Source organism: Mytilus californianus, unplaced genomic scaffold, assembly GCF_021869535.1.
Source record: "Mytilus californianus isolate M0D057914Y unplaced genomic scaffold, xbMytCali1.0.p SCAF_8, whole genome shotgun sequence".
Taxonomy (NCBI): domain Eukaryota; kingdom Metazoa; phylum Mollusca; class Bivalvia; order Mytilida; family Mytilidae; genus Mytilus; species Mytilus californianus.
The window spans coordinates 3,142,584-3,154,148 of NW_026262734.1; the positions used below are offsets into that span (position 1 = coordinate 3,142,584).

Sequence of the window (11,565 nt, forward strand, 5' to 3'; positions counted from 1 at the left end):
GGATTAAACCTGGTTTTATAGCTAGCTTAACCTCTCACCTGAGGAAAAGCAAATAAAAAAATCAGAAGAATTCAATATGAACCCAAAAAATCTACTAGTAGACTCCCCCCGTACACATAGTGTTTAAAGCAGGTAAATGTGTGTGTTTTAACAGAAGATACATCTTACTGTTTCATTTCCTACGAGTTCGGTTTGTTTGCTATTTTACTTTTTACTATGTATACGTACGTCTCAATCCAACAAGTCTGAGCGCACAGAATGATTGTTTACATCCAGAAATATGTACTGTTTGAAATCCATATCGGAACTCTCACATGATGATTTGTCAATACAAATGTCTTTTTATACAGCATTATTATCAAGCTGGTTTAATGCATTTTTTTCGTGCTTTTCAACAGTACTTTTTTATTCTTTCTCACTGTTTGTAAAAACGCAAATAACTGACATATTTTTTGTAAAGTGTCAGTATATCCAAGTATATATAGATTCCATGTATGCATTTCCGTTGACATTTGCATTGGCATTTGTTTAAATATGGCTTAAATCTATATTTTGGAATAAAGCATTGTAAGGCTAATTTGAACGTTTTTAAAACAAAATAATGTAGGGTTGATAAAAACTTTTTAAAACTAATTCTCATTTACCTTCAATTATCTTGTATTAGGAATGATAAGGTTCTAACGCCTTGTTTTTGAAGTCTTTTTGTTTATATTCTTGATCATATTCACTCGATAAAACATGGTCAAAATTTAAAAATCTCGATCAAATCACTTGATCAAAAGTTTTGAAGAAAAAAACATGATTCACCTGCTAGTTGTTATAAGTTCTGAACTATATTACTATTTTTCACCAGTATAACTATTATTATTTAATCATGTAAATTAGACGGATAATAGAAATCTTGTATCTTTTAATAACATTTCTATATGATTATTCTAGATTTATTGGCTGTGAAAGTTGTGTACCATTTTAAAAATGATACAGTTATTTTACCATGTGATCAATTGCCAGATAAAACGATAACCTGGCATGGACCAGTAAATTTTAACATTTATGGATATGGCACAAAGATCAATCCGGATTTGTCTCAGTCTAGAAGGCTTTCAATTATTCACACTGAGGGAAGCTTTCATTACAATTTGCAAATTCGACAATTTTCCAGTGAAGACGAAGGATTATACAGATGTGTTCGTGGGGAATCAGAAAATGGTGTTCATAATAAAGTTTATAATTTGACAATGGCAAGTAAGTTCTGTAAAGAAATTATTTCAAACATATATATTTATTTTAATAAAATGCAAACCTGATCAAAGTTAATCGATTAACATATTTCAAAATAAGTATATAGATATAAAAATATGTGGTATGAGTGCCAATGAAACAACTCTCCATCCAAGTCACAATTTGTAAAAGTAAACCATTATAGGTCAAGGTTCGGCTTTCAACACGGAGCCTTGGCTCACACCGAATAGCAAGCTATAAAGGGCCCCAAAAATTACTAGTGTAAAACCATTCAAACAGGAAAACCAACGGTCTAATCTATATCAAAAACGAGAAACGAGAAACACTTATGAACCACATCAACAACAGTGAACAACAGTGCAAACAAAAGGAAACGAGTGATTAGCAAAATTGAAATCTTTCAATGTCAAGAATCATTAGTACTCGATTACATATTTTTTTAAATGGAATATTACGGAAAATTCACCCTATGTTAAATTAAATTCCCTGGAATTTCAAAAGCATTAAAAAATAATTAAAATAATGATATTAATAACGAAAGGACAGACAATTTCAAAGGGACCGTAACATCCCAAACGTTAGAGAAATTTCGATTATATTAACAAACTTTAACAATGAACTTGCACTATATGGAAAGCATCAATAAACACTGATAATTGACAAAACGTTTTGATAGATAAAACATGTTTCAGACATATTATTTAGAATATCCGTTTCAAACTTATCACTTTGAGATTTCATTTAAAATATTGTTTAAACCAGAATGTATATAAAACATGCAACACACTGTTGCAGACCTTACTCCGAATTTGATTGAAGACTTTGAATAGGTACTCAAAGCAGTACCAATACCTGGTTCAAATAGCAAACTTTTATGGAAAATTGTATAATGTAAACTCCGTAAAGCCCTTTTACTAACTTTGTATGAAACGATTGTACTAAACTAATACTTCGTTCATTTGATGAATCGGAGGATTTATCAAGATTGATCATCGACAAATAGAAAAGTAAAATAAAACAAAAACCGAACTCAAAGGAAAATTCAAATCGGAAAGTCCCTTATCAAATATCAAAGAATGTATAAATACAAATAAGGCAACTTGACGAAATCCCGGACGGTGTTAAAGGTTAACACAATCATAGGGACCAGTAGTAACAGTAGTATTTATTTTACTGCACACGATTTGCATTTTAACAATGAATGTCTCTCCGGTGAAAAAAAAGAGGTGGAAAATACCAGGGCAACATTAAATATTAGCTGACAACTAGATGGCATAAACGAAAGTCGTAGAGCAGACGAACAAGTGCTCTGAACTCTACATATAAAATCAAGGCTGAGAAGTAAAAACCACACTAAAAACATGAAAAAGGAATGCGTGTGCTCTGTAAATGTTAGCACTACATGTGGCACCCGTCGTGTTGCTCTTTGAAGTATAAACCCACTCACAATCACAATCGAGAAAAAGAGGACGAGACTATGGTTATAATTGGAACATATTCGTGATCATCTGTGACACAAATATGCCATACCTGTCAATCTGTAACTGTTGATGGCGTCCGAAAAACTTACAAAGGGGTGATATTGAACCCTTGGTTTAAAGACCAACTTGTAAGAAGCAACACTTCGGGACGGAAGTTCTGATACGAAACGCAAGCTCAAATAGGGTATCAAATACGAGATAGTTACTCAAATTGCAGGCGCTGTTGGAATGTTGGTATATACAATGTAGAAAAAAATCCTCTATTGAAAAACCGAAATCATCCCTTTCGTCGCAGAGTTTTATTCTTATTTGACCCTCATTGTCTTTGTGATAATTCCAGACTCGGATTCTATTGTATATCTGAATTTTATTCTTCAGAAACTCCGAAAAACTTAACAATAGAAGAAGAGGATTCTAATCATACTGTGTACGGATATTTGAATAGGATTTTGCAATTAAGATGTAATGTCATTCGTGGCATCCCAGAAGGAACTATAGCGTGGGTGGTAAACAATAAAACCCTTGTGGAAGATGCAACTTCGTCGTTAGTTTATCAAATAAAACCCGGACAGGAAAACCATTTGAAAGAATACACATGTACGGCCAGAAACAATTTTACAAACCATTCTTTAAAGCACACTGTTCGACTGTTTGTTTACAGTAAGTACTTATTTCTTCGTAATACAAAATTCGTTAGTTTCCGCTGAATATGTTCTTCCACTATATTTAATATGCCCGTAATTGTTTCAATTTGAAATTTCTATAACACAATTGTTTAAGAATATATGTTGTAAGATATCGGTTTTTTTTTTAAATAAAATGAAATAAGACAAACGTACACAACATATACCCGTGAAATAAGTAGGCGGTTCTTTCTATTTTTATCTAAAGTGCTGACCTTATGAAAAACACAATTGCGAAAATAAAACAATTTACCATTTATTCAATAAACAACGAACTTGCTTGTTATGAATTGTGCTTGCTAAGCTTATATGTGACGAATCATGACTTGTCGCCTTCTTATTGAAAATTATTAAATAAAAAAATACTATACTATTTTATCGATAGTGCCACCGATTGTTTCGATTGTACCGGATAAACATCTGATTATACTGGAAAGAGAGGATTTGTCATTGTACTGTAACTACAGTTCAAACCACATCATTGAACGGTTGGACTGGAAGAAAGTTCTCCCAAGAAATAATCTGCAAAATATTATTGAATCATCTCAGTATTTCTACATAAATGCCATCAACAGGCGACATGCAGGACAGTACAACTGCACTGTCAAAAATATGGCCGGTATCGATTCAGATAGTGTGACAATAGAAGTATACTGTAAGTGTCATTATTTGGATATGAACCTTATTTCAACCTAAGGGTCCGTATACTGTAGGTTTGCAAAGGGTATGGATAATTTTATTGTAGTTTAGTTAAGGGCTAGTCTTTAGGTTCGGGATGGTATTAGAACTTGTTAGGATTATTATTAGGTTGAAAGTAAATTTAATATTACTAACTAAGGTTCTATCTACCTCAAATACAGAATTGCTTAGACGAATTTTGCTAATATTTTTAGGTGCAAGTTTGTCATATGATTCCACACGTATTCAGGTTGTTATACACTCTTGGGTTTCAATTTTTGGATTGACCACTCCGGGTGAAAGCATTTATAGCACATCGCTTTGGACGCACAAAATGTTAGAAATAATATTACCATATAGTATCTACGTTTTTTCCATTAAAGCGAAAGAAAGCCAAGATATAATGTTTTGCGTTTTTAAGGCACACAGTACATTAACACTACTGCTTTTTTGGGAATTTACAAACGATATTTCTTGTTTGTTTTTGTTTGCAAATAAACTTTTTTTAGGTCTTAAATCTTCGTATACACGCAATAGATTGACTTCAAATATCGATGAAGAAACAAGGCAGTTAAATTAACATCATTTGTGCAATTATAAAATCAATTTACAATTCATTTTATTGCCATAATTGAGGAAGTAATGATAACAACAAGTTTTTATCTCATTGAATTTGAACATCAAAAGTATTACAAATCTAACAACATGAACAACAAACATTCATCAGATATTCATATAGCAGTCGTCTGTCAAACATTTGTATCTTTATTTTCGAATTTTGTTTTACAGATTGGCATACGGGTTTCAAATTGCTTTCATTTTATTCCAAACAACGACAACTTAAAATATTTAATCATTTTGATATTTGTCGTATTTTTTTTATATATCAGCAATAGCTTTATTGAAAACGGTATGTTTATCGTCTTAATAACGTGTTATAGTATTCTTTTATTTGTCTTTATGAATATTACTTTTACTGTTTAGTCTGCATTTGGTGGTATCCATTTGACGTGGCTTTGTACTTATACATCCCGTTATTACGTTATTGTTCTATGATAATTCTTGTCTTTCATTTTTTGCTAATATGCTTTGTCTATATGCCGTTTTGTGATTCTTTGTTACATATGACGTGGCTCTGTACTTATACATCCCGTCATTGTGTTATTGTTCTTTTATAATTTCTGTATTCTTGTCTTTCATTTTTGCTAATATGCTTTGTCTATATGCCTTTTGAGGTTTCTTTCTTACATATGACGTGGCTCTGTATTTATACATCCCGTCATTGTGTTATTTTGCCATGGTTAATGTTTGTTAATATATTTGTTTGTTTCTAAAGTGATTAAGATGATAACACAATGTTGACTGCTGTACCCCTTTTAATGACATTTTTACCTATTGTGTCTGTTTGTTTTGTTCACACATCGTTGTCAATATAATGTAATTTTATGCGACTGTCATACAAGTGAGAGGTTTAGCAAGCTATACTACAAAGTTTAATCCACCATTTTTTACATCAGAAAATGCCTGTACCAAGTCAGGAATATGACAGTTGTAATCCATTAGATTGATGTGTTTGAACTTTTGATTTTGCCATTTGATTAGAAAATTTCCTTTTAGAATTTTCCTCGGAGTTCAGTATTTTTGTGATTTTACTTTTTGCTATAAAATACATTTTACTTGGATGTTAATACGTGTATGTGTTAAATGTCTTTTGGTGTTAAAATTTTGCTTATACATCTTTTTACCAAAATCTTTGCTCAAAAAGACCCTTTTAGATCATATATGTTAATTCCGTTATGTTTATGACGTCAGTTTTACATCACAAGTGACCATAATGCAATAAACGACGAAGTTGATTCGTAAGGCCGTTTAAGACCATTTACACTTACGAGTGATATATCAACATGAACACAATTTCATTTGGGGGCCAGTTGAGGACCACCTCCGGGTGCGGGATTTTCTCGCTGCGTTGAAGACCCATTGGTGGCCTTCGGCTGTTATCTGCTCTTTGGTCAGGCTGTTGTCTCTTTGACATATTCCCCATAGAAATTTAATTCTGACTTGATTGAAACATATTTTTATTCAGAATGATGAATAAATATCATTTTAACAGAAACATGTTAAAACATCATATCATCTTGAATCGCCTTCAACTTTTAGTAGTTTCAAATAGAGAAGCGTTAACATGCATGTATTTATTTGCATCTCTTCCTAAGTATTTAGGATTGAGTGCATAAACTTAACCACAATGGCTTCAGAATGATAATGTATTCGGCTGGATTGAGGTATATATAAAAATAAGGAGATGTGATAGAATTTCCAATGAGATAACTATCCACCATAGTTCACATGAAGTGGTTGTCCTTCTTGTTTATTGTTACTTTTTACCCCATAAATATGTGTCTAGTAGTTAATAAAAAGCAGGGTTAAAATCTTATTCAAATGTTCTATTCTTAATTTTTTCTTCACTAGATGCGCATTTCGCAATTCCATTTTTCTTCAGTCATGCTCGAGGCCAAAATATTTTAAAATCCAAAGCTTATTTAAAAGATGAAGAGCTATAAACCAAAAAGAACACAAAAGTATAGCCAAAGGCGGGCAAGGAACTTTGCATGAGGGAGATACATCCCTTTATCTTAAATAATTCCCAAAATTTGTAAGAGGAAATTTCAATAACACAAAACCGTATTTTCATGCCAGTACCGAAGTACTCGCTACTGGGCAGGTGTTATTAGTCCACCAACAGAGCCATCGACCCAGTAGTAGTAATAACATAAACGGTACCAATTTTCCTGCACTGGATGCGCATTTCAACAATCAATGTCTCTTCAGTGATGCTCGAGGCGTAGCATGCATGCAGTTTTTGTCATTGGACATTGAACTTCAATGCATCATAATTAATACCATCATATGATGTGTTTACATGATGATTGTTATACATTTAGATCAAGGTGACTTATGCAAATGAACATACACATGTACATTTAACAAATCCCTCGTGTGACAATTCTTAACAGCTTCGTATAACATTATCAACATATTCAATACTAGGCATGAATATAAGTATTAACACTATTTAAATGAAGATAAGACTCGTACTTAAAACATGCATCTCTGGATTACCTTTATCATGAAAGATAAAACTTGAAAGAAGTAACCTAAGTGTAGATAAACTTAGCTGAACGTCAACTGTGTCACCAGGCGTTAAAATTTGAGTGTCTAAAAATGTTATAAATCTGTATCGAAGCAATGATTATTGAGCTGATGCTGCCCTCGGTAACTTGCAGTCCACAATGAGTGGAACGACTCATCGATAAAAAGTGAAAATAATGTTTTACAAATTTAAACTATAATTAAGTTATCTAATACCGCCGCTTGATAACATTTCATTTCAATTAACTGTAGAATGTCATTTTGATCTAGGCATTCTTTACATTTTACCAATAGTTACCTGAAACGGACTGTGTATTAGCTTAAAATATCCCTACGGTAAATTCCTTTCTGACCATTTCCCACAAAAATCAATAAATAAACAAATAATATGAATGTATGTTAATAAAAGGTTTTAACTACTAACATCATTACTTAAGATATTTTAATCCGAAGGGATTCATAGTGGAATTACAATACTAACTGAATTATTACAATGTATTATAGGTACAAAATTACATACCATGTTAATAGAAGGTATAATATTGGATTTCTGTTTATTTTGGAGAAGTCTCTAAATCCAATTATATATCAATATCTATCAATGTGTCTAGTTGAGTCTTATATTCCCAATTAATAAGAAAACTATTTAATAGCATTGTTCGTTTATAAATTGACAGTTCCTCCTACGGTACAGATCAAATTTGAAGAAAACAGAACGGAAAGACAATTAAACTGTGTTGCAACTGGAATACCCGATCTATACATCTTCAAACAGTGGGAACATTGGTCCGAATACTCTGATCTAATAAGATATCTCCCGGATAGCGGTAGCGGTAATCTTAATCTTCAAATTATCGAAGGAGAAACAGACCGATATCAAGACAGAGGAATTTATATTTGCAAAGCTTCTAATAATGTATCGCTAAATGGTGGCGATTCTTTCATTCCCGGTGAATTTTTTCTCAATCCAAAAAGTGAGTAGAAATAAAGTGTATTTTAATAGCTTGATAATTACGTGATGTAAATAAACTCATCATAGCTACCAGGATTGAAATTTTGTATTTACGCCAGACGCGCGTTTCGTCTAAAAAGGACTCATCAGTGACGTTCGAATCAAAAAAAGTTATTAAAAAGGCCAAATAATGTATGATGTTGAAGAGCATTGAGGACCAAAATTTTCTAAAGGTTTGCCAAATACAGCTAAGCTAAAAGAGGGGCGAAAGATACCAGAGGGACAGTCAATCTCATAAATCGAAAATAAACTGACAATGCCTTGGCTAAAAAAGAAAAAGACAGACAAACAATAGTACGCAAAATACAACATAGAAAAATAAAGATTAAGCAACACGAACCCCACCAAAAACTGGGGGTGTTTTATGTCAAAAGTTTTATGTTAATCTATTATATCTAATAAAACCTTGCAATGTGATGGTAAACAACATGATATGGTGTAGGCAATCCATCATCATCATCATCATCATCATTGTTTTGTTCTACAAGTTTACACATTTTCTCATTGCTATAAGTACAAAGATAACTTCGGTCTATTATTCATAAATTGATAACATTAATAAATTAACCACATTGATATATTAAATCTTTTCTGATAAAACCATCAATATTCAATAAGTTTTTTATGTTTAATAATATTTTTTCCAGGCACACCGTATTTTGTGACATCTAACAATAAAACGCAATATGGAGTTTTAGGCCAAACGACTAACATTACCGTTGACTTTGTTAGTTTTCCAGAGATTAAAAACATTTCCGTTATTTTTGACGGTATAATACATTCAATTGAAAATTATACTCTGGAAATCATGAAAGTTATGGACACAGTATATAATAAAACTGTTTTTGTGAATGGAAGTAGGCTGATGATGACGGTTGAAGTAAACACAGAAAGAGATTTTAAGGCATATACATTTAAACTGTGTAATCAGATCGGATCAGACAACTTGACAATTTCTCTTCATTCAGCAAGTATGATATCCTTATTCTTCAATAATCTTGTACTACTTGTTTGAACTGATTGTGGACGTTTTGTCCCGGGTGTATCACCTGTACAGTAGTCAGCTTTTTTGTGCTGACATACAACATAATTAATATGTTTATTTTCCCTAAATCAACTGTTTCGGTTTATTCGGTTATTAATGCTTTTCGATATGATTCTACATTTTCCATGGCTCGAGGATATCTATAAATACGTCCCTTATTATATTACTATAGGTTTATTAATAACGATTTCAAACGTGCTACAATTGGAAACTATATTTTATAAATGAAATATCCGTACTGTTTGGTTTTCATTTTTAACTTCTATCAACTATCCCAAAGATGTCAATTTGACATTGAAACCCTGTTAAATCGTATTCCAGATTTTATGAAATGGATAATAGAGAATCAATACATCTTACTCGGTTGATTTACTTGATCTCACTCAGATTATAACTCTCTTGCAGTAGTGATTGATATAAGTACATTTTTTTTTTTTTTAACTGGAACTAAATGATATAACCGAAATTCAAACTACATTTCCGTGAAGTCGTTATGCTATAGATACTTTCATGTTTTGTATAAGAATGCATTTAACACAACTACCGATGAGGTGGAGTAAATGAAAAATAATATGACTTAGATAAGATTGGGATTTATCAATAGGATTTTTGTACTTTAATGCTTCAGAGGAGTACAACTTTTTCAAACACATAGACTGGTTTGTCCATTTTAAGGATAATCAAAATCGTAGTACTAATTGGTATCAGCACTTTTGCAGGTTGTCCAGAAACACCAGAAATTATACAAATAATGCCGGAAAAAACTCAGGTCATTGTCCAGTGGATCCCAAAGTTTCATGGTGGATTTCAACAGTCATTTCACATCCAGTATCGTAGACGTGATGTTCAGTACTGGAATACCAAACATGTCCAAGATCACACCATGAACATATATTCTATAGATGGACTGACTCCTGGAACTGAATACTTAATTCGAATTTACTCCAGTAATAGAAAAGGCAACAGTAGTTTTTCTGATAAAAAACCCTTCAGAACAGGTGAATACAATCATAAAGAAGGTTCTCTCTGTCTAAAAACAAGAAGTTGTTCTCTGCCTGTAAACTATCCGTTATCCCCTTTGTTAAGAAAAACTCTACAAAATTTCTTTATTGAACTTCATAAGTTTGTTTGACTATATTGCAGTTATCTGTCCTTTTTCGTTCGTGTCGGATGTGCTTACGACATTTTATTTCCAGCAGTTCTTATATTTCGAAAGAACCTACAATTTGTTATATACAAATAAATTATATTTTAGATAAATAAAAATGATGTGTGTTATATCAAAATGAAGAGATAAAGCAAAACAAGTATAAGTGTGTAATTGCTTCATATTTTTTTTATGTTTCTCTTTTAGATGCTACAAATGAACATGGCAACCTTGGGTTCATTCTACTGATTGTTCCATTTGTAATAGCAGTTGCTGTTTTGTACTGGCAATATAAAAAGGGTAAGTTTTTCTTTTAATAGAACTAAACAAGCTACCATAAAAAGCATCTAATAGTAGCAGAATGACCATATGTTTTCTATTATAAATTTTCATCATCCTCAAAAATCTATATTCAAGTATATAAATGTAAGTTTTTTGCTTTTGTAATGTGGAATGAAATCAAAATATTTTTTCGTCAGAAGTAATGGATGGAAATCCTTACCATGATGTCATGCCAATATGTCTTATTTTTGAACGAACTACTTGACTGATGGAAACATTGTAGAAAGGTCCATTAACAGTGACTTCTACCCAGTGGTTGTATATAAACCGTAAAATTAAAGCACACCATGACTGTTTCAATGATATCTCCAGCCAGTTTATGTAATATAGTTCTAACAATTTGTTTACACTTAGTCACATTATCAAAACCATTTTGGTATGAATGTTTTCATTTGATAAAAAATTAAGATATAACAGGTCACATTCCACCTCCAACAAATTCCGAAACCTTAATTGTGAATTACGCTATAAAAGGCTCCAGGATGGCATAATATGAATCAATTCAAAAGATAAAACTAACAGCCATATTTCGTAAAGCCACTTGCTTGGGAGAGTCATGCTATTTATATAATGGGATTTAATATATTTTTGAGTTTTCGTGTACTTACTTTTTTTGTGGCATTTTGGATTTTTTCTTCAAAATCGCATTATAATTGTTTTTCCTTTTTGATATCGTGTTTTAATTTTATAACCAAACAGAGTATTTTACATGTAACTAAATCTATATTGTAGACAATTTATGTATTTTCTATGATTTTGATAATCGTTTAATTCAATTTTTG

At 31.8% G+C, this 11,565-nt stretch overlaps 1 protein-coding gene across 1 annotated transcript; it reads left to right on the forward strand.

Annotated features, from left to right (window-relative positions):
• Positions 1 to 3,802: 3,802 nt before the first annotated feature.
• On the forward strand, positions 3,803 to 10,758 carry LOC127711839 (neural cell adhesion molecule 1-like). The gene is made up of 5 exons (XM_052217999.1): positions 3,803 to 4,061; positions 7,915 to 8,211; positions 8,897 to 9,220; positions 10,014 to 10,292; positions 10,649 to 10,758. The coding sequence occupies exons 1-5, from the start codon at positions 4,019 to 4,021 to the stop codon at positions 10,756 to 10,758; spliced, it is 1,053 nt and encodes a 350-aa protein (XP_052073959.1). The 5' UTR covers positions 3,803 to 4,018.
• The last annotated feature ends 807 nt before the right edge of the window (positions 10,759 to 11,565 follow it).

What these genes read in the sequence shown, in the direction of transcription:
- LOC127711839 (XM_052217999.1), top strand. Translation starts at nt 4,019, where the DNA reads ATGGCCGGTATCGATTCAGATAGTGTGACAATAGAAGTATACT. An exon ending in TGTGACAATAGAAGTATACT is followed by an intron (nt 4,062 to 7,914) that starts GTAAGTGTCATT and finishes ATAAATTGACAG; the next exon opens with TTCCTCCTACGGTACAGATC. An exon ending in AATTTCTCTTCATTCAGCAA is followed by an intron (nt 9,221 to 10,013) that starts GTATGATATCCT and finishes GCACTTTTGCAG; the next exon opens with GTTGTCCAGAAACACCAGAA.